General features: G+C 45.6%; 2 protein-coding genes across 3 annotated transcripts in view; one reads left to right on the top strand and one right to left on the bottom strand.

Moving 5' to 3' along the window:
* The window catches only part of Mrtfb (myocardin related transcription factor B), a 161,710-nt gene extending 138,579 nt beyond the window's left edge, over positions 1 to 23,131 (bottom strand). For both annotated transcript variants that reach the window (XM_028890039.2, XM_028890041.2), the window contains exons 1-2: positions 23,060 to 23,131; positions 15,750 to 15,811 (exon numbers count right to left, since the gene is read on the bottom strand). The gene's annotated coding sequence lies outside the window, so the exon portion shown is untranslated. The remainder of the gene's footprint in view (positions 1 to 15,749; positions 15,812 to 23,059) is intronic.
* On the top strand, positions 22,664 to 27,241 carry LOC119086977 (acyl transferase 8-like). The gene is made up of 3 exons (XM_037201165.1): positions 22,664 to 23,456; positions 25,320 to 25,374; positions 27,156 to 27,241. The coding sequence occupies exons 1-3, from the start codon at positions 22,664 to 22,666 to the stop codon at positions 27,196 to 27,198; spliced, it is 891 nt and encodes a 296-aa protein (XP_037057060.1). The 3' UTR covers positions 27,199 to 27,241.

Here is a 27,241-nt window from a genome sequence, read left to right as displayed (position 1 = left end):
TCTTATCATGCTTAAAGTAGCTTTAAATTATGACAATTCTGATGGTAAATGTTATCAGTGCTTATAGATATATAATTCGTGGAAAGCTATATCAAGATACATATTGAATAATGTAACACAAATTGCTAAATAGTCTTATTAATAAAAAATCCAGAGCCAGATATTAATATTATTTCCTTCTCGGGTCTCTGAGGGTGTTGAAGATTAGATAGTTATATAGTTTTCTTTGTTAACAAATTCAGAAAAGAAACTCATTAAAGAGGTGTAAAGTGTGTAAGTTTGAAAGACATCAAAGGATAGTTTTTGGTTGGTAATACAAGTTAGGATAGAAAGTGAATTAGGTACATTTTGGACTCACCAAAATAGGATAGATAATGTAATATTTTCTCTGAATTTGTCAAATGTAAATGGACTAGACATTGTTGATATATTTATTGCCTGTATATATTGTATATAGTCAATGTACTTACTATATATAGTTTTTCTTATATTAGTTATAACTTTTTATTTTAGACAAAAAAAGGGAAGATGTGGTGATATTTTATTAGTGCTCTAACAAATAAAGCTTGCCTGGGGATCAGAGGAAAAGCCAACCACTATATTAAACATAGAGGTCAAGCAGTGGTAGCACACCCTTTAAATCTAGTATTCAGGAGGCAGAATTTCATCCCGATCTCTGTGAGTTCAAGGCCAGAGCCAGGCATGATGGCACACACCTTTAATCCAGCACTAGTTAACCACAGAGGTCTGGAGGTCTGTACAGACAGACAGGAAGTGATATAGCTGAGCAGAGAGGAAGATGGCAGGGCACAGAAAGGTCTGTAGGCGTGAGTATACAGAAAGTAGCTCTCTCTTGGGCTGAGGATTTCCTAGCAGTAAGTTGTGGCTGTGGCTTGTTTTACTCCTCTGATCGCTCAGCTTTCACCCCAACATTGGGCTCCAGTTTTTTTGTTTTTTATTAATAAGTCTGCTCAGCAATTTGTGTTACAGAACACCTCTCAGTCATTCTTCCACTGTCTACGTGGCACAGCACAGTGCTCTGAGTGGTGCTTCCGGGTCAGCAGCCAGGCTCTGGAGTGAAACCCCCACTGTTAGGATCCTGTACATGCGCAGCTTGGGGGTCTTGTGTCTCACGTCATCGGGGGCACTGGCGACTATGTGGTCACGCAATTTGCACCTTAAAAAGCCGGATGTGGACCCCCCACCCTCTCTCTCTACTCCCTGCTCTCTGCTCTGCTCCCGTCATCTCTGCCTCCCCCGCAGGCCTGGCGCCCCTCTCTCTCCTCCCCATTTCCCTTCTAATAAAGCTCTAAAAACTACTACTGGGTTCTGCTGTAACCGTGACCTTTCCACACGGCAACCAGCATCGCCACCAGCGCCATTTATCTATCATTTGGTTGCCATGACTCGGATAGGAAATTCTGCACACTCAGCATCCAGGGCTGAACATTGTCGGATGTCGGAAACCTAATGGAGGACCTGCGCCACCACGGTACTGCGTCAGGAGTGTGCTCCCGACCACCGCCGCATCTCCCTCCACCACACATGCAATTGGTGAGTCCCCCGCCGTTTCCCACGGCTGCAGCCTAAGTTATATTACTCACACTCGACCCCCCCGCCCCGGGGGGGGGGGGTCCTTAGGTGCACTGGCACCGATTCATTCTCTCTCTTGGGGAAGAGGTCAATGCTGTCGGACCCCCGGGGGGTCCATGTGCTGCATACACTTCCAGCCCTTACTCCTCTCTTGAGGAAGGTGGGAGTAACTTGTGCTGATTCATAGATCCTTCTACCTCAGGGATGCATGAGATTGGAGCGTGATCCCAGTTTGTTATTTTAATTTTTTATTTTTTCTCTCTTGGCTGCAGTCATGGGACATAGGGGCGGATACCAGTAAATCTGGCTGCATAACGACTTCACGGGAAGTATCTAACTTCTGCCAGCCAATGGGCAAAGGAAAGCAGTTACCTTATCCCCAAGCTTTCTACCGAAGCTCTGAACCCTTCTCCCTCCCATTTCTGATTCTTTCTCTGCCATGTGCAACCACTTCTGTCTATCTGACTTCCGCTCCACTCTCCAGTATTGGGTGGGCATCTTCTGCCCAACCCTGGTTCTCACCTTAACTCACCTTAACTCCTCCCACTCGTTCTCAAGCTGCCCTGAGAAGCACAGACGGGTCTGAAAGCAGGCTAGGATGCATGCAAATAAGTTTATGATCAGGACCCACATGGGGATCACAGTAATCAGGATGGATGGCTCTTTAGCCAGAGATCAGTTTATACCCTGCCTCCTGGCAGGTCTTCCTAAAGCTGTCCTCAAGCCAGCAGACATCAAGGGAAAAAAAAATTCAAGATATGGAATAAAATCTGTCTCTTGTCCCCTAGACCTCCCCAATATAAGGGCTAAAACTTAAGCATCTGGAGAGCAAGGCTCCTGACCCCACAGGTGGGAGTGTCAGCTGTGGTATTTAAGGTATACCAGGGGAGAGATGAAAAAGCCCGAGAACAGAATTGCCAAGTGCTGGCACATGCTGGCTCCCGAAAGATGTTGGGTCCCTGTTTTAAGTGCGGGACACACACACACACACACACACACACACACACACACACACACACACACACGGGCTAGTGGGTGCCCTGCCAGGCCATCAATTGAACCTTGTTCAAAGTGCCACCTAGAAAGACAACCGGTCATCTGACTGCACCCAGGCACCAAGAGACATGGGAGCATCAAGCTAAGACCTCCAGCAGACCTCTAGGCTTGGCCACAGGCTCGCTTGCAGGGAATCCAGAACGCAGCATGGAAGCGATCCATTTCCTTCTTTCTGGACAACAGAGCCACTAACCCAGTCCTGGGAGTTTTGGGGTCTCACCTCTCCTCGTTTCCCTATTGTTGGGGTAGGGAGGACAGCCTTAGATTTAATTGTACTTTCAGGGTTACTTAAATGGGAAAAGGTTTTCCAGCTAAGGTAGGAGCTTTCATTCATTGCTCCCTCCATGTGCCTCACTCCAGACCTGTCAGAAGTGCTTCTTCTCCTCATGCACACAGACAGGGCCCTGCTCTCTGCCTTGTTCATAACTCCAGAAGAATGAGGTCTCACCCCACAAGCTTTTCTCCTCTCCTAATTAACTGCTCAGCTAATGGTTACAGAATCACCACAGAACTGGAGTCCAGGGATCATCAAGTAAGAAACTGTAACAGCTAAAAGGTATTTACACCCCCAGACCCAAAAGTTCTGGGCTCTACAAAAACACACTTTAATATAACCAACTATTACTGTTAAATGCTCTCAACAATTGATCATTTGTGTCTCCTAGATGATAAACTAGTAAAGAAAACAGGTGCCTTAAAATAATCTGTCTTGCCGGGCGTTGGTGGCGCACGCCTTTAATCCCAGCACTCGGGAGGCAGAGCCAGGTGGATCTCTGTGAGTTCGAGGCCAGCCTGGGCTACCAAGTGAGTTCCAGGAAAGGCGCAAAGCTACACAGAGAAACCCTGTCTCGAAAAACCAAAAAAAAAAAAAAAAAAAAAAAAAAAAAAAAAAAAAAAATTATCTGTCTCTGATAAAACTTAAAAACATGTTCCAATCTCTCTGTCTCTCTCATTAATACTAACCAATACAAGCAGAATACTAAACACTACAATGGTCACCAATTTTCTCATGGCTGCTTCTTAACATGTTCAAAATTTTTCCCAAGCTCCAGAAACCAGCTTAAATCCATCTGGACAGGTCGGATCTACTTCAGGCTTTTCCTGTCTCACCAGCATCCTGTCAGACACAAAAGCGGCCAGGGTGCCCAGCCAAGAGGGATGAACAGCTTCAGGGCACCAGGACAGCCCACCACCCCAGGACACCTGTCTACCTCTGAAGACCCCCTTCCCTACCCCCCAAGAGCCAACCGACGCCCACCAAGTCAGCTGGAAGCAGTTTTTCTGGGAGAAATGACGCCTCTATTCCTATTCACTCATTTTTTTATAATAAGCAAAAAGTCGAGAATGTTAGGATCCTGTACATGTGCAGCTTGAAGTCTTGTGTCTTAAGTCATCGGGGGGCACCGGCGACTACATGGTCACGCAATCTGCGCCTTAAAAAGCCGGATGTGGACCCCCACCCTCTCTCTCTGCTCCCTGCTCTCTGCTCTACTCCTGCCATCTCTCCCTCCCCCCAGGCCTGGCGCTCCCCCTTTCCCTTCTAATAAAGCTCTAAAACCTACCACTGGGTTCTGACGTGACTGCGACCTTTCCACGTGGTAACCAGAGCCTCCACCAGTGCCATTTATCTATCACCTGCTTTACCTGCTACAGGCTGAGCTTTCCATGGGTAATACACCCAGAAAAGGAGCTAGCAGGCCACAAAAATCCTCACCCTCTTAGGACTTCTGCTATCTTTGAGATAAGACAAAAACTGAAATTCAGACCTCACTAGACAGAAACAAGAATGACCTCAACAGTCCCTTTGTCCATGAGGAAATCAGACAGCATGAACACACCTGTCATGGATGCTTGAGAAATGTGTGTTTATAAATTGTGTGTTTACCCTCCTTCCCTCCCTCTCCTCAAAAGAAATTTGGGGAGGAAAAGGGTTTATTTGGCTTACACTTCCATACTGCCATTCATCATCAAAGGAAGTCAGGGAAAGAACTCATGCAGGGAGGGCAGGAACCTGGAGCCAGGCCATGGAGGGGTACTAATTACTGGCTTGCTCCTCATGGCTTTGTCAATCGGCTTTCTTAACAGAACCTAGGACTACCAGCCCAGGGATGGTGCCACCACCCACAATGGGCTGGGCCCTCCCTCATCAATCATTAATTAAGAAAATGCCTTACAGCTTGATCTTAGTGAGGCATTTTTCTCAACTGAGGTTCCTTCCTTTCAGATAACTTTAGTTTGTGTGTTAAGTTGACCTAAGATTAGCCAGCACATAGCCTGTCTTGTCTTTTCCTTTTGTATTTTTGGATCATGCTCTTCTGTAAACACAGGCACTCAAGTCCTGACTCCCCTTCCTCTACCTCCCAGAGCGGCCACTCAGCTCACCTTCTATGTGCACTTTAGCAGAGTGCACTGAATGATTTCTCCCTCAAGTCTTTCTGACTCATCTCCACAGGGACACATCATTTGGATCTGCCACCCTTCCATTATTTATGCTCTGTCCAACAGCAAAACAAAAAACAAACAACAACAACAAAAACAGGGCTGGCAAAATGGCATGAGATTGTGGTTGGTTTTGATGTCAACTTGTCACAAATTAGAAGTGCCTGAGTAGGGAGCCTCACCTGAAGAAGTGTTGGTATGGGAGAGCCACCCCACTGTGGCAGCCCAGGTCAAACGGTTACGGCAGAGGGGAATCAGTAGCCCTTTTCTCGTGTGGCCTGCTCTAGCCACCCAGGTGATTTGTTGCTAATGCTGCTGCTGCTTTCTTCAACAGTCTGGAGTTCCCAGATTTCCATTGTGGGCTGAGGATGAGAGGCAATCAGGAATCTTCCAGCCTTGGGGGCCAGACTGAAGCACCCAGCCCTATGACCTGACCGGCTAGCCACTGGGTTGTTGGCTTCTCCAGTGAGAGACTACTACTACTGTGGTATGACTCTAACTGCTGAAGTACCCCACCTCAAGCACCAAGAAATTACCAGGTTCTCAGTTTCTCAGCTGTGAGACAAATGCTACTATTTTAACAGAAGCTGACTTAATAAATTCTTTTATATATAATAAATATAATAGTAACATAATTATTCATCCCACTGCTTCCCTCTGGAGAACCCTGACTAACACACATGACCTGAGTTGAATCCCCAGAACTCACGTGAAGGTGGAAGGGGAGAAGTGACTCCACAAAGTAGTCCTCCAACCTCTACACGTCACTATGGCACATGAATGCACGCACATGTATGCACACACACACACAAAACTGCTCTTGATATCACCTACATAATAGTATACAAGTCAAGTAAAATAAAGCAAATCCAAAACTTAATGACTGTCAAGAGTGTGTGACAAGTGGTCCTACTGTAAGCAGTGCATCCAGCAGAGGAGCAGCCCTGGCAAGCCGAGGCTCTTCTCAGCAAAGCCTGTGCTTAGCGTGTCTTGATAACAGCTGTTTACTCATCACAACAGTGGGGTTGTGGACTCTGTTTAAATGGCACCACTTTTGAAAAGTTAATCGGTAAAGATCAACACTAACTACTTCCTAAGGAATAATATCACTTTGGAAAACAGAATAAGCTGTAGTGTAGCAGGTACACTTTGGTTGCTTTTTGCAGGAGCTGGTAAGGGTATCTCCTCAAATCAACAGTCTTCCACTACTGTTTGATAACTGATTTAAAGTGTGATGTTCTATGTAAAGGTCTGAGACCCTGGAAAAGGAACTTCCTACGTGATTACTTAACCTATGTAGCAAACTCCACACCTTTATTTATTTATGCTTTTAAAATATTTTAAATATTTGTCTGTATGTGTAGTGTATGCATGAATGCATGTTTACATGTGTATGCATGAATTCAAGTGTATCAGATGTGCACGTGTGTGTAGGCCCAATTAACATCTGATGCTCAATCACTCTCTATTTTATTTCTTAAGGCAATTTATTCTCTCAGCTGAAACCCAGCGCTCCCTGATCAGCCCGTCTCACTTGCCAGTGTGCCTGTCTGAGCCTCCAGAGTGCTCAGATTACAAGAGGCCACCAAGTCTGCCCAGTTTTTGTGGCTTCTGGGGATCCACACTTATGCGCTTGTGCTTATGCAGCAACTGCTTTAGACAGTGGGCATCCCCAGCGCACAGTCTCACTCTGTAGCTCTGCTGGCCTGGACCTCACTTAGTAACCTAGGCTAGCCTAGAACTCACAGTAACCCTACCTCTGAGTGCTGGCATTAGAGGTGTGAGTCCTGAGTCACCACACCTGGCCTGGGTTATTCTAGGATAGACTGTTTTCTCAAAGCCTTTGAGTAGCTTTGTGGAAATGCAGACTATGCAAGGCCTTAATCCATCTGAAGCAGAAGCAGACAGAACAAGCATTTGTCTACAGTTCCAATGAAAAAGATCAGTTATTCTTAAATAATTACAGCAACATACCTTACAGTAATTTAAAAGGCTGTGACTTGACTTCTTGCAGAGAAATGTCTATTAAATTACAATGTGATAAGAACCTGCATATGCAGCCAAATTTAATCAACACTCTTTAAAAACCAAACAAACAAAAAACCAAAAAAAAAAAACAACAGCAACAACAAACAAAAAAAAAACCACACCTAACCCTGGGAGGCCAGCTCTTTTCTGAAGGGAAATGGAGGTGGGGTTGAGGTATATTGAAAATAAAAAATAAATTTAAAAAAATAGTGAAGATTCAATTAAACAAACAAAAAACCTAGATAAAAATAGCTCACATCTCTACTGTATGGCAGAAAGAAAAGATTCTAGGCAATAGGCAACAACACTGAAAATGCAATCTGCCTTCTTTATCCGTCAGTTCTGCAGCTATGGGTTCAACCAAGTGCACACAGGAGGTATCTTTAAAACACTGCTTTTACCCTGCACATGTCCTCCTTTCCCTAACTGTCCAGTACAACATTTACTATACTGGACACAATAAGTAAGCTAGAGATGATTAAAGTAGACAGAAGGAGCTGGAGAGATAGGTCAGCACTTGAAAGTGTGTGTGCTGCTTTTGCGGAGGACCTAAGTTCAGTTCCCAGCACGCACACACTGGGCAGCTTACAATCGCCAACAACTCCAGCTCCTGGGGAGTACCCAGGCCTCCACAGGCATGCACTCTCATGCATATATCCTGCCACACACATAATTAAAAACAGATCTTTAAAGTAGACAGAAGAATGTGTATAGGTTATATGTAAACATTACATCACTTTATATAAGGGTGTCTTAGGGTTTCTATTTCTGTGAAGAGATACCATGACTGTGGGAATCCAGCTCCCACCTTTCCAAGGGTTCTAGAGGGGAGGAGAGAGGAATGAGGAAATGATAGAAAGATAGAAAAGAGATGATAAGAAAAACACAGGATAGCTTCAGGAGGGCTCTGGGTCAATACTCAGTCGCCTCAAGGTTTATTCCAAAGGGCCTTTGTGCTTTGATCTTGCAAGGGGGAAGGCTTTTGCTTTTCCCCTGGGTAGTGGCTAAAATGTAGACCCTTCAAAACACTTGATAAATATTCCCGTGGCCAAATCATCCCATTATGCAGCCCTGCTGGGTAAAGCAAGCTCAGATTCTCTGACCTTGAATAATTTGGGCCCCCACACATGACCAAGGCAACTCTTAAAGGAAAACATTTAATTGAGACCCGCTTACAGGTCAGAGGTTCAGTCCATTGTCATCATGGCGGGAAGCACGGTGACATGCAGCAAACATGGTGCTGGAAAAGGAGCTGAGAGTTCCTTTTGGAGACTTCAAAACCTGCTCACACTTCCTCCAGCAAGGCTACAACTACTCCAACAGGACCACACTTCCCAATAGTGCTACTCCTTATGGACCAAGCATTCAAACACATCAGTCTAGAGGGCTATACCTATTCAAACCACCACAAAGGGCCTTGCACATCCTTGGATTCTGTTACCCACAGAATGTTTGGAAACAACAGTCATAGATACTGATGGCTGAACATGCAGATACCAATAATAGCATGCCATTGGTAGGGTGGTGAGACAAAAGTATTTAGCCTAAGCAGCAACACAATTGTATTTTTTCCATAAAAAAACTTTGCCCACTGGGTGGTGGTGGAACATGCCATTAATCCCAGCACTCAGGAGGCAGAGGCTGATGGATCTCTATGAGTTTGAGGCCAGCCTGGTCTACAGAGAGTTCCAGGACAGCCAGGGCTACACAGAGAAACCTGTCTGGAAAAACCAAAACAACGCAAAACAAAAAAAAACTGCTTTGCCCAAATAAGAACATAATATTGCTAATATATATAAACAGAAGTATCCTTTTCTAAAACTTAAATAATAAAAATTGTAGCACACCCAAGCTACCAATAGTTTGGTTTTCCTGGATATGGAGAGAGGATGGAGCTGGAAGCAGAGTCACATCAAAATTAAAGGGTTTAAAAACAAAGAAACAAAATAAAAACGTCAAATTGTACTCGTGGACTAGTGTCTGGTGGTTATTAAGAGATAGAAATAAGGAGTCTGATTTCAAGGTGCCAAAATTTGAAACCTGCAATTCATTTTATTTTTACATAAAAGATGGAACTAAGCTAACATCTGCTTTTGGAATACAAAAATCCTCAAGTCTGTCTTGCCATGAACAAAACTCTTACTCTGAAGGTGAACTTCCAGTCTTAGCAACACTTGTGCTTCATAACTCCATGGCTGATTAGAGCATGTGTTCTGAGTACAATCTATATCACTCCAAGCGTTTCATAAACATCTTGCATTTACCGGAGAGATCTGAAGTCAGATGGGGCTCAATTACCCTTAAGTCTCTCCGTCTTTATCATCTTTATTCCATAAGTCTAATTTTAGAAAAAAAAATGTTTTTTAATTTATTGACAGGGATGTCAACAGGTAATTAAACAGCATTAACTGTCAGGTGGAATAAAAATGAAAAACAGAAAGGAAGAAATAGGTACAATAATATTACGTGAACATGGAAATCACAGACTACAGAGTATCTGAACTGGAAATGTCCCTTAGTCAATAAGATCCAAAGCTTTTCAACTACCTGGCCTGATGTAATAACTCCCCATCCAAGAGAGCATCCACCCAAACACCTGCTTCGAACACCAGTTATGAGGCAAGTGCATGACACAGGCTCTGGAGACACAACGAAGAGAACAATCCCTAGCTTTTAGCAGTGAAGGAAGACAAATCAATCCGATACTTAAAATGTTATCCCCAGCAGTGTTATACCAGACTACCAGTCTAAAACTGTTCAGCTGACTTCCTACCTTCTGCTTTCCCCAATCCAAACCTCCTTACTCTTGGGCAGAATGATTCCCAAAGCCACAAACTTGTGAGGTACCCTTGACCTCTCCCTTCATTTCAGATCCTGGGCCAGCTCACATTCCCAGCATGATACGCACAGGAGAACTTTCTGTGAGAACTCAGTGATGACAGCAGAGGACTCCAGCAGAGATGGCACAAAACTCAAGGCTGGAGTCACTGTGACTCCTGGAGGGATGGCTGGGAGGAGGCTCCCTCACTCTCCCCTGCCCAGGAACCAGGCCCCCAATGCTAATCTGCAGCAGGGTGCCTGCAGTCCCTCTGGTTTCTGTGGCACTGTTAACTTGTGCACCCTTCTCCAGGGATCTTCCGAAGAATTCTCTTACTTGCAACAGTATGTGTGAGCTTCCTGTTCACATGCAGCCCGGCATCCTGACTAACTCCTCCCGTGCTTTCCGCCTCTGTCTTTCCACTGCACCCCCAGCACCCAGCTCGGGTCCTCACCAGCTCTCAGGTACAGCAGCACAAAGCCCAACTGTTATCCTCACACTTGGGCCCTAGCATACCAGAACTACAATAACCGTGTCATCCTCTGTCCTCTGTAGATAACTCGATGCCCCTACCTACTGCTAAGGACAAAATGTGAACTCCAGAACAGGACACATCCAACTCCCACAACCAACATTCTTCCCCAGCCAACCAAAGTGGCACTCTACAGAGACTGCTGTGCCCTAAGCACCTTGGAGCAGGGGCCTGAGCTCAGACCACCACCTCGCATGCTGAACCCATTACTAGGAGGATGTTTTCATTCCTGTAAGCATGAGGAAACTGAAGCCAAGTGGCTTGCTTTGGGCTTATTCCTGGGCATCAAAGCATCGCATCTGAATATACACTTGACTGTGACTACACTGAAAAGCCGTTTTAGTATACTATTTCATTTCTTATTTGGTAACTAGATACAGTGTATTTTGATCACATTCATTCAACTCCTCCCCTTAAACTCACCCTCACCTCCCTACTCCCTACAACCTCTTGTCCTCTTTTTCTGTTTTTATGAGCCAGAGTCCAATCTGTGTAACCCACTTGTTGGGGTTACAAGTGACTGCACTACCAGGAGACACACCCTTAAGAAAACCTGACTCTCTCCTCCCCAGAAACCATCAACTATCCACAGCCCTTCAGTTGGGAGTGCAGGATCATGAACATCACTCCATGCTAAAATGTTGACTGGCTTGTTCTTGTGTAGGCAACCCCAGGTGCCGTAAGCTTGTGAGTCCTGTCACTCCCGGAAGACAGCTTTGCTCTGGACCTCCCTAACCTCTGGCTCTTACAATTTTTCTGCCCGCTCGTCTGTGATGCTCCTTGCCCCTGTGAAGAGGAGATGATACAGATGTTCCATTTGTGGCTGGGCACTTCACTAAACCTACTACTCTTATTCTGCTAAATGGACATAGCAGCAAACCTCTCTCTGAATTCACATCTCTTGCCCACACGTAGCGCAGCTCTCAGGATTCATCAAAGAAGTTTCTCTGTGCAGTGGATGGTGGTTAATGAAGAACTTACAACTGGTCCAAGAGTAGAGTGTTAGTGGGGTGCCCTATGCACATGGCTTAAACATGCCATGGATGGCAGGTCCACTGTGCACAGCACACCCAGCAGCAAGGACCAGAAGAAACAATCACTGGAGATAATGACAAGTTCTTGTCCCCACCTAGCTTTAGAGTCTGAGCCCATTCTGTGCACCTCCACTCCCCACCCCAACACACAAATTAAAAGCCACTACCAAAACAAAACAAAACAAAAAAAGAAGTTCACAAAAGCACTATTTGTAAAAGCCAAGAAGTGGAAAGCACCCAAATGTCTACCAACTGATAAATAAAATAATGTATATCCACACAACTGAATACACTGAAGTAAAAATGAGGCTCTGATATCTGCTACAATGTAAATGAACCTCGATAACATGTTGTGCTGGATAGTTTTATGTCAACTTCACATAAGCCAGAGTCATCTGAAAAGAAGGAACTTCAATTGAGAAAATGCCCCACTAGACTTGCCTGTGGGCAAGCCTACTGTATATTTTCTTGATTAATGATTGATGGAGGAGGGCTCAGCTCACTGGGGGCAGGGTCACCTACTGGGCTGGTGGTCCTGGGCTCTATAAGAAAGCAGGCTGAGTAAGCCATGAAGAGCAAGCCAGTAAGCAGCGCCCTTCCCACCAGCTCCAGGTTCCTGTCCTGAGTCAAAGTGTGTGACCCAAGAGTTTAAACCTCAAGTAAATCCTTTCCTTGCCTAGCTGTTGACGGGCATGGTGTTTTATCACAGTTATTCAGTTATTAACTGAAACTCTAACTAAACGGGCCACATACCGAATGACTACACTTGCATAACACATCCAGGATAGCTAAACCTATGACGACAACAATTAGTGCTACCAAGAATGGGATGATGAGTGGGAAATGACTAGGGGGCTGGCATTTCTTCATGGAGTGCTCACGGTATGCTGGACTTAGACAGTGGTGACTGGTGTAGACTCTGTGAACACACTAAAAACCCTTTATGAACCTTGCAGTATATGAACTAAGTATGAGTAAAACTATTACTTTAAGAAATAATGGCACAGAGGCATAGCATAGTGCCCCTGCTCAGGGGCCTGCTTGAATCTGCCTGCAACAGGATAATCTGTCTTAAGAACACATAGTCTGTTCAAATGAAGAAAGGATTGATTTTCCTACCAATAAATCCCCATTGTGACCAACCACAAAATGAAATCCAAGGTAAACAGAGCCAAGAACAAAAGAGCATACAATGCAATCAGCCAGCAGGTACAGGATGGAACCAATGTAAGACTGCACAAGGAAAAGGGTTCTCCAACACACAGCTCACTCCCGCTGCTCACAGCAACCTCAACAAGTCCAAGCCCTCTGCCACATGAGGAGAAAATCTGCCAGCCTCTTGACTGGCACAGAATGAGGGAAATAAGCATTCTCTCCTCTGACTACATCAACATCCTGCAGAAGGTCTGTTTGTACTTGGCTGTCAGGAGCCTTTCACCTCGGAGCATTGCTAAATTAAACAAGACTATGATGTATTGAACATAGCCAGACACCCTGGCCAGCCAAGAGAGTTCGTCAGGCAATGGCTAAAGATACAGGAGATCAAGAGAAAACAGCACTGGGAGGGTGACACAGCTTGACTGTCACTCTGTTCAAAACTGCAGTCTACAACGCCATCCCTAACATAATACCCACATCCTCTGTGGACATGCACAGACACACAGACAGATGGGTCTGGGACCAAAGAAAGGATTTGAGCCATGCATTTAAAAACCTACAAGGACAGCCAGGCAGTGGGTGGCGCGCGCCTTTAGTCCCAGCACTTGGGAGGCAGAGCCAGGCGGATCTCTGTGAGTTCGAGGCCAGCTTGGGCTACAGAGTGAGTTCCAGGAAAGGCGCAAAGCTACGCAGAGAAACCCTGTCTCGAAAAAGAAAAAAAGAAAAAAAAAAAAAAAAAAAACCTACAAGGACATATTCCACATCTCACTGTGCCCTTCTATCAGATATTCAATGAACAAAATGAGGTCAGGAAAGCAGGGCACAGTACTCAAGAATGCACCACAAGGAAACTTCTTCCTGCTCACAGCTCCATGTGACACCCCAGACAAGGCTTATCCTCAGTCCCAATCACTGAACCAGCCACGCTTCTTCCAGAATCCAGCTTCATGGAACAACCGCCAAAAGACCCCTCGAAGACTTCATACTAAGTAATCTCCTTCCTCCATCCAGCCCCCGCCATAGAACTGAAGACAAGAAGCCATCAATAAAGTCTCTCATCAAATGTATTAAATCAGGGTGTGACACAAAGCCTTCATTCACCTAGCAGGCATTTAAAAGCACTGAACCAAGACACTTGAAGTGCATATTGTGCAGAACAGTAATTGGTAACCTTTCCATAAGACTGATGCAATCCGATTATAATTCCCAAGTGTCAGCAGTCAGTTCTGAAGGTAAAAGAAAGAGGAAGTGGGATGGCTTCAAGCATTCAGGGAGAGGTGTGGGAGGGGACCCTTTCCCCTGACAGCAATTCTCATTTGACTGAAGGCTGCTAGAACAAGCTCAGACTGAAAAATTCTGTCACATTAGAATCGATTGAAATGCAATCAAGATGAAATTTACTGTGGGTTTAACATACACACTTAACTTTCACCTTCCCGTCTCTGAAGACACAGGAGGAAGAAGAGCTTGTGTGGAGCTGTGTCTATGCTAAAGGGGAAGGCCGGTTCGCACTGTATACTCAGTTAGATGTCAAATCAGCAACCAGGCTCCACAGTGGCAGCCTTCTTCTGCCTAGCTCCAGAGAGATTTCCATCACACCACACACAAGGCACAGCTTTCAGGGCTGACAAGGAAGCAAATTTTTCAGTGAGTATGGGACACAGAGCTGAGGGATGTGGAGTTTAGTAAATAGCTTGTGGCTATTGCTTTCTTCACCCCCTACCACATCCAAAGTTCGACCTTCAGCCTAAAAGTACAAGGAGAGAATAAATCAGACTGATTCTGGGAACCTCCTGTTCCCACTACACAGCTCAGTTTGACTCCTTCCTACAAGTTCAGTCTTACTGATGGGGGAATGTCTTTTTGTACACTGCGAATATGTGTTGCTCTGATTGGTTGATAAATAAAGCCGTTTGGCCTATGGCAAGGCAGCTTAGAGGCAGGCAGGAAATTCAAAGAGAGAGACAGGAAGAAGGCAGGGAGAGACGCTAGCAAGCTGCCCAAGGAGCGACAGGTAAAGCCACAGAACATGTGGTGATACATAGATTAATAGTTATGGGCTAATTTAAGATATGAGGTAGCTAGCAAAAGGCTTGTGCCATGGCCATGTAGTTAAAATTAATATAAGCCTCTGTGTGTTTACTTGGGGGGGCGCGAGTGGGAGAGATTTGTCCCGATCACCAGCAGGCCAGGACACAGGAAATCTTCCAACTACATCTTACCTCCCTCACTGCAAGACAGTTTCATCTAGAAAGCTGACAGTCACACACCCTGAATGCTCAGACTCAACCTCCCCCTCTGCCCAACTTTATCCAGTGACCACCAAGTCTGCCAGTTTAAACTCGAAACTGCCTGCAATGGGAGGAAGCTGCTAGAGACACCGAATTTGAACCAGTCACTGTGTGAGAAAAGTCTTGAGATCAGCTTACAGTGCATTTCACCAATGCAATGAGTTTGAATTAAGATTTCCATTCACTACTCACTTCCCACAAGTAACTTAGAACTGGGGTTTCAAGGCATTCCACCAATAAAACAAAAGGGCTATATAAACAACTATGCTACCACAGAAAAGGATCCAGAACTAACAACGGCAGAATCTTAAGGAAATGTAGGGGATTATACTATTATTCCCAGTAAGACATCAGAGGGAGTGTCAGAGGAGGCACAGGAGAGTCTCCTTCGTTCAGGACCTAACACTGCCCATCAAGTCCAGCTCGGTTTGCCTGTGCACTATGAATATAAGGAGCTGTTAGGGTGACAAGTCAGCTCAGCTGGGGGGAACTTGCCCCCAAAGCCTAAGCACCTGAGTTTGATCCAGATCCCATAATGGAAGGGAAGAAGCAACTCCCCAAAGTTGCCCTCTGACCTCTACACATGCACTCTCCCTCCGCGCGTGCTCATGTGTGTGTGTCTTTCTCTTTCTCTCCCCAAGATGGCACAAATTTAAAATGTAGCCTCTGCATACCTCACCACCTCTAGATTATATATAACCTCAAACACTGGTAAGACAACCACCACATTAGAGAAAAGATAGCTGTGAAGAATTTATGTCTTGAAAGGAAATTGTTTTAAAATCATAAAAAAGACTTACCTCAATAAAAAATATTTATTTTCCTGTCTTACATTATCTTCCTTAGCACCTTTATTATGAACCTGAAAAAAGAAGTAGAAATTACTTTTTCTTGACCACCTACCACATGCCAGCAGGTGATTACAGACAAGCCAGAACACTGAGGTCACCAAAAAGGGGACCCTGACCATGAAGGAAAAACATCTAAACCCTTCAGGGACCCACAGATAACAGGTACTCTGCCTCTGGCTAAGAGCTGGGCATGGTGTTCAGACTACCTGCACCAATCAGGGTATCCTCAGTCAGCCATCACACCTCTGGGCCCATTTTCTGTGTGTCTACCAACAGCATCCAACAATAGACACAAGGGTCACATTGGATGACCCAGCCATAGACTCCTTGGCGGCTCTTGAACATACATGTTGAACAAACATTCATGCTTTTTTTATTATAGCTCCTTGTAAAGAGAAATCAGCCTCTCATTACATCTCTCTAATGTCTGTTATGGTTCCTATGACTCTCCCCAAAGTACTAAGAGTATAACAGATGGGATGAGCTACCTGACTTGCAAGACAAAAAGGAAGACCAGAGTCGATTCTTCCTTCATTTGTCTAACACTGGTTTGCCTCTACCAGGTATTCGCTTGGGTTCTAGGTGTTCTTCATAGGAGGAACATGGTCTCTCTTCAGTTCCCAACCTACTGAGGTACAAATCACCAGCCGAACAAGCCTGAATGCCACACTTTACTGAATGCCACACTTGACTGGCAGCATGAGGCAACAGGACATTCTGGATGGTTTTCTAGAAACCCAAGGCCTTTGGGAAATGCCTACCAGCATCATGGCCAGGGTGTTTGCAAGAGAGGATTAAGTAGTGAAAGGCCAGAAAGCAAGAAGGAAGCCTTGAATGCCAGACCAAGCCTAATTCTCTATTCTCAAATTGATTAGTGATTGTACTAGGGCAGGTCTGTAATCCAAGGTGGTGGGGAAGCTGAGGCAGGAGGATTACAAGCACAATGCTTGACTGAATTACACAGTGAATTCAATACCAGCTTGAGAAACTCAGTGAGACTCTACCCCAAAATTTAACAAGAAAATGAGGAAGAAGCTGGAACTGTTAGCTCAGTGGTAGAGTGGTTTCCTAGCAAAAAAGACCCTGGGCTACATCACCACTGCAGCAAAATAATTGGGGAAAAAAAACAAAAAACAAAAAAACACCAAAAAACAAACAAAAAAGTGATGATGACCCTGCATAGACTAAGATCTTAATTCTAACTTGAACTCTAACATTCCTGTGGCTTTTCTCTTTTAAAAATGTCAATGAGAGTAGGAAACAGAATGAAAGAAGGCAGAGGTTGTGCATACTTTGACGTAAGTTTGCCCCTTCCTCCTTTTACAGATGAGGCAATCCAGGCTTGGAAAAAGCTAAACAGACTTTTGAGTTATTTATTTAATGCAATTTTACTTCTTTTATTTTCCCCTAGAAAAGCAGGACACAAAGTGCAAAGATGTGCCTAACACATACACACAGCAGCCAGCACTAAGTTCCCAGCAGGCTCTGTGGCAAAGGCACCAGAGTATAGTGGATACTTGCAGAGATGGAACTGAGTCTGTGGCCCCCAGAACACTAGACTAAATCTTGGACCAAAGACTGAAGTGTAGAAGTAAACCCACAGACTTAACAGAAACAGAAATGAGGACACCTCTCAGCACATCCAAATTCAGGCTCCATGGAAGAAGGACAGAAACCATGCAAACCTTAAAGAAAACACGTGGAGCTAGAGCACTGGCTGCTCTTCCAGAAGACCTGGCTTCAATTCCCAGCACCTGCATGGTGGCTCACAATTATCTATCACTCCAGTCCCAGGGAACACAGCCTCCATGGACACTGCATGACACTGAGCACAGATATACATTCAGGCCAAACACCTATAGACATAAATAGATTGTTTTTTAAGAATATCTTTTTTTTTTCTTTAATGGGGATGGAGAATCAAGGTAGAAGGTGAAGACTGACACCCAAGGTTGTCCTCTGACTTCTACGTGCAGTCCCCCCCCCAAAAAAAGTGGCATGGCACACACTGATTCAGGCTGTGTATGTGTCTTAGGGTTGCTATTGCTGTGATCAAACACCATAACCAAAGCAAGCTGGGGAGGAGAGGGTTGATTGGGCTTACACGGCCACATCACTGTTCACCACTGAAGGAAGTCAGGACAGGAACTCACACAGGACAGGAACATGGAGGCAGGAGCTGATGTGGAGGCCATGGAGAGGTGCTGCTTACTGGCTTGCTCCCCATGGCTTAGGGTGCCATGTTTAGCCTGCTTTCTTATAGAACCCAGGACCACCAGCCCAGGGGTGGCCCCACCCACAATGGGGCCTTCTCAAATCAATCCCTAATCAAGATAATGCCCTGTAGGCTTGCCTGCAACCAGATCTTGTGAAGGCATTTTCTCATTTGTGGGTCCCACCTCTCAGATGACTTTAACTTGTGTCAAGTTGATATAAAACTATCCAGCATAGCATGTAATCCACAGATTATTTCACAGCCTGTGGAGTATGTTTATGTGTTACATGTAAACACTATCTCAAATTAAGTTACAAGCAAACCTGGATTTCATCATCTACACAGGCGTCTTGGAATCAACCCTCCACAAAACCTGAGGACAAGCACACCTGTGTAAGTTCAAAATGGTGCAACTTATGAAGAAAGTATTTATGAAAATTAAAACACACAGCCCACTAACCTGGCAACCCCACTTCTGGGAGGACATTACCATGGCAAGGAAGGTCTGTAATACTGAAGACAAAATGAATGTCTCCAAGTGGAGCTAGCTAAGCAAACCCAGGACAGAACAGATGCCTAGAGCTATTTAAAGATGTTTTCTGGGGCTGAAGTTAAGAGCACTGGCTGCTCTTGCAGAGGACCCAGGTTTGATTCTCACCACCCACGTGGTGGCTCACAACCAACTATAACTCCTATCTCAGGGAATCCACTACCCTTTCTGCCTTCTAAGGCCACTGCATGCATGTGGTACACAGACATACGTACAAGCAAACACTCATACACATAAAATAAAAATGAATACAATCTTTAAAAAAAAGTGTTTTCTGTAAATGAACACTACACACTTACTAAGTGCTAACATCAAACACTCTCAAGAGCATATAAACTAAGTAACTAATGGAGAGCCAGGGCAGGACAGGCTACATAGTGCACTGTACTTTATATAAAGAAATATTACAGCCCACTGGCATTTGCTTGTATCTACAAAGAGAAATGATGAACATATTTATAGGAAACAGATAAAGGCTATATGGGGGGGGACCCAAGAGAATTGGAAATTTGGCTTTCCAGACATGCCCACATTATTTAAGTGTTTGAGTCATATGAATATTTGTCTATATAAACAGAATCCTTAAATGTTTAAAAAATACTCACACAGAGAACTGCCTGAAAGCCAGAGTTCAAATTTAATGATTAGGAGGGAATATTCTCTTAAATTCGATATTGAACGGCAAGCAAAGCATGTGATGATGCTAAAGTGTGGCTTCTAGAACAGCAGCCATGGCTGACTTGGTAAAATGCAAAGTGCCCCCACTTCCCTGCCCAGACTCCAGTGGTGGCCAGCAGTCCTGGGGTATGTGCTCCATTCTGCTGCTGCTTCTGCGTTTTCATGTGTATGTGATGGACACTGTGTATACCCACATGTCTTTGTGTATGTGTGTGTGAACGCATGTGAAGGCCTGAGATAGATAGATGTCAGGGATCATCCTTGGTTGCTCTTTCACCTTATTTGTAGAAGCAGGTTCTCTTAATCAAACCCAGAGCTCACTGATATAGGTATGCCATCTCTGCATACCTATATATGACAGGTGGGCTGCCACACCCACCCAGCATTTCCCTGGGCCTCTGCCTAGCTCAGCATTTGTCTGCTTGACAATCAAGCCCTAGAGTCTTATGATGAGCTGCTAGTGGGGGACCAGCAGACCTGAGAAGGGGCAAGCTGCACAAGCACTGTTGTGCAGTTGGGTTTCCTAAGACACCAGGGGACAGCTCTCCACATAAACTGCCTGCTTCCTACAGTCAGTGTTTTCAAACACATTTCTTCCTAAGCAGTAGCAACTGTTAATCTAAGGATGACCCATCCGAGAAAAAGTTATCAGAGGAACAACAAGCTTTACAGAACGGAAGAGCAAATAAAACAGCAAATAACTCATGTTAACCTCATGCTTGCAGAGGCTTTCTTCTGAACACTTTAAAAAATGGTTCTGAGAGTGACAGTGATCTTTAAATCTTCAGAGTGAAGAATTCTAGTTAGATGAGGATCCAGAAGGTGAGCAGCTTTGTTTTGCAAGCCCTCCCTTGGGTCCAGTTTTTGTTGTCAGAAACCAACCAATGCATGAACATGTTTGTACAGTCCCTATTTCTCTGAGATGGCTTCATCATCCAGACATGCTCTTAATTCATAATTCATACTTAATTCATTTAAGAACAGGTATGCTGTGCTGGCTAGACTTATGTCAACTTGACACAAAAGTAATCCGAGAAGAGGGAACCTCAACGAGTCTGGCTTGTGGGCAAGCCTGGGCTGCATCTGCTTAACTGATGACTGCGGGGGGAGGGCCCAGCCCCCAGCCCACTGTAGACAGTGCCACCACCCCTGGGCAGGTGGTCCTGAGGTTATAAGAAAACAGGCTGAGCAAGCCAGTGAGCAGTACTCCTCCATGGCCTCTGCATCTGCTCTTCTTCCAGATTCCTGCCCTGAGCACCTGCACTGGCTTTCTTCAACAATGGGCTGTGATGTGGCAGTGTAGGCAAAATAAACCCTTTCCTCCCCAAGTTGCTTTTGGTCATGGTGTTTACCACAGCAATAGAAACCCTAACTAAAACAGGAGTGTTTTTTAAAGTAGTGATTAATAAAAACAAAGCTACCAAAAGTATCGGCCTTTTTTTTTTTTTTTTTTTAAATCCTGGAAGTGCATAGTGCTTGCTTGGAGCAATAAAAATTAATTACTTTCAATTTAGATGACTTTTCAACTCAAAAGAATGCACTGTATCTATGATGAGACAACTTTAAATGGATCCTACTCTCACAAGTCTTTAGATATTGATTTCCAGCACCTTTCTAAAGTAACAAGCGTCTATGGCGAGAAGCAACTCATACCTAAAAAATAAGTAAACTTCTTTTTCAAACATAAGCAAGTTGGAAAAACTTGCTACACTATAGCTACAAAATGGACTGAGCTCAACTTTCAGCAAGAACTTTGCAGTGAAGACAGCTTTTTTGTGAGCCATCCCCAGAACTACTTCCATGGGTGATTTCAGTTTTCACTTTTGAGCACATCTGTACTTTCCAAATTGACTAATAAGAATATCAAAATAGAAAAGGCCACTTAAGTAGGGCTGCACTGACTGGTACTCAATGCCACTCAGTTATCACCATCCGTGAGGCTGCTGAAGCTGCCAACTCCATTCTCACCTCAAGCTGCTAGGCAGTTCAAGTGTGACCAACACTCCCAACAAGGACTTCCTCCGAAGAGAAACAGCTGGGATGAACAGGTACTAACACGCCTCCTGAGACTTGAAGATAACCAATCAAACGTCATCAACCAACCAACCAGTCTTTTTTATATATCAGACACATCAGAAAGAATTTTGTTTTTAATTCCCAATGAAAAGTGTGTATTAAATTCTGTTATAATTAGCTAGATAATGGAGTGTGTGCTTTATATAGTAGTCCTCAAGAGTGCAGAACTGTCCCCAAGGCAAACTGTTAATTACTGAAGAGACTCCTAGATGGAAGCAGAAAGCATATGGATTTGGGATCCAGGATCTAGACCCATACAACATATGGGTGGTGGAGGTGATAATCCAGGCTATCCTTACCCATGAGCTCACTATAGATTAACATTACTTTAGGATTCAATACTGAACCATTTGGCAAGATACTCTTGCACCGTCTGCCCCAATTATGAAGGACAAAATGGTGAGAGAACAGGGAACTGTGTGAACTTCCACACAGCACATTTCACCTGCACCCCAGCGCTAGGCACAAACTGAGCCGCTACAGCCAAACCAAACAATTCCAATGTTCTATTTCCTTATTATCAATGATAAACTAGGGATTTGGTGTGGTCCCTTAAATGGCGATAACTCAGAGTTTGTGATGCAAAGGGTGGGTTACAATGTAGCATGGAGTACTGCATTCCTGGAGGGCTGTATTATTTGAGTGTTGACTGAGACAGGCTGTGATTTATCTTGTATGCTGTCTGTCATTCAGGCTACACTGTTTTTCATTAGCATCAATTATCCACAGTAAGATGGTTTGCTCAGGTCCCAATCTTTGCTCCTGACTTTGAGACAAATACATGTGTACATATATACATAACATATGTCTGTCTTCAAACATACTCACTGGCCCATTGCGTCTTAGCAGGGCGTCTGGGCTATACAACGCCACAGCACCTCTTTCCTTTATTTCTTCCTTACACCTAAAGGGGAGGGAGTACTCCACGGACCTTGGGTCATGTTTACAGAGGTATTTTATTTACGAACTTCGTGTCAGGGTGGCAAGGTGGGCTTTACCAACTTTTGCCTCAGAAGGAAGAGGCCTTGATCACCAGCATCACAATCACTCATCCCAAGAGTGCGATCTCAGGCTTCAGAAAAAAATCAAACTTTTCAAAGTTTGCTTTGCCCGAAGCCAGCCTCGAGCTCTCGGCCTGGCCTGGGACGCCCAGCGCATCCCTCGTCACTCTGGGCACCAGCTCTCACTCAGGGCCAAAGGTCGGTTCGGCTAGGGAACCTTCTGGGAGGGGACAAACTTTCTCCCTAGAAACGGGACGCTGCGTGCAATTTCGGGAGGGCTTCCAGACGCACCCTCTGCACCCCTCGGGGGCGCAGGAGGAGAGGCGCGCGCAGGGCTAGGAGGATGGAAGGTGAGCCCGGGGCGTGGGCCGTCCCCATCCCACCACGTCCCCGCAGTGCGGCTTCGGCCAGGGCGCTGCGGCTCCCTGCAGTGCCAGCGTGGGAGCGCGCAAGGAGAGCGCCGGTACCAACCAAGCCGAGGCTGCGGGGGGGATCGCGTCGCGCCGGCGCGCGGGGACCCCGGAGAGGGACGCCTGGCTCCGGGGGCCCCGAGACCGCCGCCGCGCCCCGCCCCGCGCCAGTCCCGGGACAGCACGCACCGGGCGGCGCCGCGGCAGCCTCGAGGGGCCAGCGAGGACGCGGGCCTGCCACCCGCCCCTGTCCCCGAGCCCGGCCTCGCCCTCCGGAGCTCGCCCCTTCCTCAGCCCCAACGGCCGCCTCCTGCCCGTCCGCCGCTCACCTCCCGGGCCACCACCTCCGCCGCCGCCGCCGCCGCTGCTGCAGCTACCGCCAGATCTCGCGAGACTTCGCTCCGCCCCGCGCTCACCCCCCTCCCACCCGAACGAGGAGGGCACGGATCCCGGCTTGGAAGCTCCAGGAAGCGCCGTGCGGACCCTGGGGGCTTCACGACCTGCTTCTCTTCTCCCACCCGGCATCCACCCGCGCCGGTGGCCCGGAAGGGTTAAAGCCCAGGTGCGAGGGCTACCACAGCGCACTCACCTGGCTGGCCCGGGGCGCATGCGCAGGCCCCGCTGCGGAGCCGAAGCTCCGAGGTTCCAGCCTAAACTCTGGCTGCGCCCAAAGTCAGATGGTCAGCCAGTTAGTGCCTGCTACCCCAGCGCGCTCACAGAGCCTCAGTGAGTGCATTCTTACCGCCTCCCCATTCCAGAGTGGGGGGCAGCCAGGACGAGCCGACCTGGTTGTGAAGTTAGGGCTTTTCCCATGCACGACCCGCACCCTAGAGCCCCCTTCTTCTCTTGAACCCAGCTTCACTCCCTACCCCACAAGAGTTCTCCAGAGTAAAAGAGGTGACCCTGGCAGGTGGTCTGTTGCAACCCGCCTTTGTGCTGCTAGATATCAAATGCCTCTCACTTTTTGCACCAACTCCCTAGAGCCCTAAAAGCAATATATGCTTTCCTTAGAGTATAGTGGGAGAAAGTAGGAGAGAATGGATCATGGACATAGAACCAGAGCATAAAAGGCGTTAGGGCAGCAGTACTCGACCACAGGGGTCACATATCAGATATCCTGCATATCAGATATTTACATTATGACTCATAACAGTAGCAAAATTGTAGCTAAGAAATAGCAACGAAGTAATTTTATGGTTGAGGGTCACCACAACATGAGGAACTGTATTAAAGGGTCACAACATTAGGAAGGTTGACTACCACTGTATTAGGGAGAACCATGTGACTTCTTCCCAGGAGAAGAGAGGCGGGTGTATTGAGGTGCATCGAAGTGGGTACCCATAATATCCCAAGCTTACAATGAAGAAAATAGCCCATATGTTCATAGTAAGGCAGTATTTGGATCTGCATTGAGTCCAGGGCCTGCACTGCCTTTGGGAAGGTCTTTGTCTTAGTTATGGTTTCTATTGCTGTGAAGAGACACCATGACCATGGCAGCTCTTATAAAGGAAAACACTTAATTGGAGCTGGCTTACAGTTCAGAGCTTTAGTACATTATTGCCATGGTGGGAAGCATGGCAATGCGAATGTAAGCATGGTGCTGGAGAGGGGCTTAGAGTTCCACATCCAGATTGGCAGACAGCAGGAAGGGTGAGCCACTAAGCCTGGCTTGAGCTTCTGAAACCTCAGAGCTCACCCCGCAGTGACACACTTCCTCCAACAAGGCCACACCTCCTAATAGTACCACTCTCTGAGCCTATGGGGGTCATTTTATTCAAACCACCACAGTGTGTTCTGCACATTCCTATGAGCTGGCCCTCTGTGGCAGCTTCTGTAGACTCAAGAGCCTGGGAGATTCTAGCTCATTCCTGCAAGCTGCACTGAGGTTGTCTGAGCTGACCCATCCTGACAGTCATATGTCAGCAAATGTGGGCCCACCAATCTTCCCATCCTAGTTTCCCTAGAAAGCATTCCTCTTAGAGAGACCAGAGCATATGGAATGTGGCAACACAGCTCAACAAAATGGGGATGTGGATGAAGAGAGGAGATCCCATCCAACTGGTAGCTACCAGTTCAAGTCCTGTTCATTTGTGAGCTTGGTCAGTCCTCCCAGAGACCCCTATCAGGCAGTGTTCTCCAGGAAAGAGACAAGAGGGCATAGATGCATAAGGGGGTTTATCGTCAAGGCTAAGCCCCACAATATGTTGTCAGCAAGACTAGCAACCATGGAAGTCTGTGACAGCTCAGTCCAAGTCCAAAGACCCAAGAACCAGAAGAGCTGATGACACAACTCTCGCTTTTAGGCTGGAGGTGCAAGAAAATGCAAGGGCTTGGGGGGAACTTGTGTAAGCCTCCGAGTTCTTATGTTGAAGGACAGAGGACAGATGTCCATGGCTCTAGAGGACTGCCAAAGTTTGCAGTTAGCTAATTAAGGTTTACTCAGCCCACCAATTCACGTTGCAGTCTTTTCCAGGCATGACCAGTGAACACAGATATAATGAGCCGAGAATTCCTTAACCCAGTCAGGTGGATGTCTCATGTTAACTGTTACACACCTATGTAGAAGTATGTGTTGTTTCTTTTTCACAGATGGAGAAACCAAGAGTCTAGGAAATGAGTGGATTTGCCTAAGGACACACAATGGGTAAGTGGCAGTTAGGAATCATACTCCAGGTCACTGACTCCAAACCTACAAAACTTGGCTTTGGTTCTTTCTTAAGGAAATAATTTCCTAAGAAATAGGAAACAGATTCTTTCCTATCCCAATAACCTATTGTAGGTAAAGGCACATGCTGCCAATATGAACCACCTGAGATCCATCCCTGGGATCCACACAGTGGAAGGAAAGACCTGACCCTCAAGTTGTCCTCTGAACTCCTGCTGTACAAATTGTACGAGATCAAGACAACCTAAAGTATCCAATGTTTTTCTCTGTCTCATATGAAATAAGGGCACAAGTTTTGGGAGATGAATTAAATACATGATGCATATGTTAAAGTATCTTACACAGTCACTCTTACCATGGGAAAGTTCCCTGTAATAACTGTCTTATTCCTCTTCTCCCAATATAAACTCCAAATCATGCTGGAAGATGGGCTTGGGTGTAGGACTACAAGACTTTCTAGCACAATGGGGAAAAATTGGTATTATGTAGCCCAGGTTGTCCTTGAATCCACTATAGTATGAAAGGAGACTGTGCCATCAACAAATCTCTCTTCCCAACTTCCTATAAGAGGAGCAGCATTTTTTATAAAGGCTCTCCCGTTTATTCAGGAAAATCTACCCAGGTGTTTTTTAATATCTGACTCTGGAAGTCACTCCACTGGGGGGTAAAGAAGCCATAAACAACAAGAAAGAAAGATGAATAAAGCTGAAACTTGTTAACAAAATTCTAGGGGGATTTGGGGCTAACGTCTGTGACTCTGTAAACACAGAGAAGGGTTCACAGCAGCTGAAGGTGTCACATGTTCTTGCCAATGGCAACAGCTTGTTAGGGGAGTGACCCTCAGAAGGGGTAGGTGTAGCAACATCCACAAGGGTATTATTATTCAACTACTAAAATGGGAGAGGTGTCTAAATGTGTCCATTCTTTGTTTTGGTTTTGGTTTCTCGAGACAGGATTTCTCTGTGTAGTTCTGGCTGTCCTGAAACTTGCTCTGTAGACGAGCCTGGCCTTGAACTCACAGAGATCCACCTGTCTGTGCTTCCCTAGTGCTGGGATTAAAGGTGTGCACCATCACCTGGCTAAATGTGTCCATTAAAGGGTCAAGGTTTACTATATATTATGTGGTATAATTGAGGATGTAAGGTATCAAAATGTCTTTTGATACATGAGAGACTTTATAAATGCCAGTAATAGGGTTTGGTTAATGCTCCAGTGAAACAGTTTAAGCACTAATTGGCAAGTATTGTGTTAATAGCTATGAGCATGACCATCGTTTCTTGTTCTTCTGTTAGAGAGAGAGAGGTAGGAATCAATAAGAACAAATGGGCTCTTTAAAAAGGGCTTGGGGAGATGGCTCAATGGTTAAAGCTCTTGCCTGTGCCATGTGAGGGCCAGCATTCAGATCTTCAGGACCCACATGAAGTCTTGCATGGTAGCCCACATTTGTAATCACAGTGCTGGTATAGCCAGATAGGAAGGAGAGACAAATGAATGTCTGGAAACTCACGGACCGGTGTAAGAGTTAGCCAGTAAGAACTAGTTAATAATAAGCCAGAACTATTGGCCAAGCATTTATAATTTTGATATTAAGCCTCTGAGTCAATTATTTGGGAAGCGGCTGCCAGGTCTGGAGAGAAATGTCCAGTTACACATGGCACCCAACCTGGGCCTGGAATTTCCACATAAGACCCAACAAAACTTAAAAAAGGATTCTAAACACACAAAATTGGAGTCAAACTTGGTAACTGCTTTTTCTCTAGGGGCACTGTTTGCTGGTGGCGAGCAGAGGCGCTGTTCCTTTAAGAGATGGCTTCCTGACTCAGCACTAGTTGTAGTAGAATATTAT

Source organism: Peromyscus leucopus, chromosome 8b, assembly GCF_004664715.2.
Source record: "Peromyscus leucopus breed LL Stock chromosome 8b, UCI_PerLeu_2.1, whole genome shotgun sequence".
Lineage (NCBI taxonomy): Eukaryota > Metazoa > Chordata > Mammalia > Rodentia > Cricetidae > Peromyscus > Peromyscus leucopus.
This window is presented reverse-complemented; position numbering and strand designations above follow the sequence as displayed.

Excerpts from the sequence above, each read along its gene's own strand:
- LOC119086977 (XM_037201165.1), top strand. The coding sequence starts at position 22,664 with ATGGAAGGTGAGCCCGGGGCGTGGGCCGTCCCCATCCCACCACGTCCC. Across the intron at positions 23,457-25,319 it reads AGCGCGCTCACAGAGCCTCA|ATGGAGAAACCAAGAGTCTA; the intron begins GTGAGTGCATTC and ends TCTTTTTCACAG. Across the intron at positions 25,375-27,155 it reads TGCCTAAGGACACACAATGG|GGGCACTGTTTGCTGGTGGC; the intron begins GTAAGTGGCAGT and ends CTTTTTCTCTAG.